The sequence below is a fragment of the Habropoda laboriosa genome, unplaced genomic scaffold, assembly GCF_001263275.1.
Source record: "Habropoda laboriosa isolate 0110345459 unplaced genomic scaffold, ASM126327v1 scaffold89, whole genome shotgun sequence".
NCBI classification, from domain to species: Eukaryota; Metazoa; Arthropoda; class Insecta; order Hymenoptera; family Apidae; genus Habropoda; species Habropoda laboriosa.
In genome coordinates, this window is record NW_017100263.1 from 1,112,285 (window position 1) to 1,113,677 (window position 1,393).

At 26.3% G+C, this 1,393-nt stretch overlaps 1 protein-coding gene across 1 annotated transcript in view; it reads right to left on the reverse strand.

Moving 5' to 3' along the window:
• Positions 1-1,013: 1,013 nt before the first annotated feature.
• The window catches only part of LOC108573093 (E3 ubiquitin-protein ligase RNF25), a 4,125-nt gene continuing 3,745 nt past the window's right edge, over positions 1,014-1,393 (reverse strand). Inside the window, exon 6 of the mRNA XM_017935459.1 lies at positions 1,014-1,288. Coding sequence (XP_017790948.1) covers positions 1,106-1,288 — 183 coding nt within the window. The 3' untranslated portion in view covers positions 1,014-1,105. The remainder of the gene's footprint in view (positions 1,289-1,393) is intronic.

Here is a 1,393-nt window from a genome sequence, read left to right on the forward strand (position 1 = left end):
TAATATTTTCATTTATATAAATTGGAATGATTTAACTTTTCATCTTTTTAAATTTTTTCTGATTTTATGCTATTACCCTTTTACAAATATCACAATCAGAAGGAAGATTTTTTATCTATTAATAAAATCCTCTTTCACATACAATAAAGAAATGCATACTATAAGAGATTTATTAAATAGTTTAAAAATAAAGAATGAAAACAAAATACAAATGAATAATAAAAATCAAAGACTTACATTTGTTTAATGTAGATGTACAGAAAAAATATGTAGAAAATATTTTGTACTGAAAAAAGTATTGATGTGCTTTGGTTTTTATATTATTTTGTGAATGGTGTTTTCTCAGAAGTAGTGGTTAATTCATTCATTAAATCAAAATTCTTAACTCTTGAAAGGTATATTTCATATGTTAAACTTGATATATAATAGCATTACATACTTTTTCTAAAGATTTACATTGCTTCTGAATGTACGTGTAAAGCAAGAATTAAATTTTTGTTTCCTTTTGAAGGAATAAATAAATATGTGTTCAAATACTGATCCATGTCTGCTCTGTTATATGTCACGATCCATATAATTGTAAAATTTTTTGGTACAAATGAGTATTGTTGTGAAATTCATTCCGGAATGATTATAAAAACTGCACAATAAAAACGATGTATGTTACTTTTATAATGTTTCGACGTCATTAAACTTTAAATTACTGGTATAAAATATTTTTAGTGTAATATTTTGATTGCGCATTTTTTTCCATAATTTGCTACAATACTTACAGCTTTGTATACGTGTTTATATTTAAAAAAAAGAAAAAAAAAAGAAGAAAAATTAATTAACTTTATACGATTACAGATCGTTTAAAAGAGCACCATGGCTTCAGTCTACACAGACAGTCCTTGGAAATTTCAACACACCCCATCTTATACACCGTTACAACGGGAATGTTGCTGAACAACGATACCTATAATTTTATCATGTAAAAGTAATTTGAAATGAAACAATTACTATATAATACATTTATAATTACGCTACTAGTGCTAATTATATTATTGTATACATTTAATAAAATAGGAGACCAGTTAGTAAATAGTTTATCTCGAGCCCATTGTCATCTGGGAGTAGATTCCGTCTGCCTAACTTTGTCAAACTGACGACGATAATGAGCGCGCCCACGACCTCTATTTCGATGTCCATGGTTATTATGTCCATGATAATTATGATGCAGTTGTCTTGATTGATAGTGAGCATGATTTTGTGTTTGATGTGAAGATTGTTTTGACTGCGACATTTGCTAAAGAAAGCAATTTATCATTTAAGCACTCGGTAAATTTATTTTTCAATAAAATAACTTTCGTATTAATAAAACAAAAAATTCAAGTAATTTAAAATTATAAAT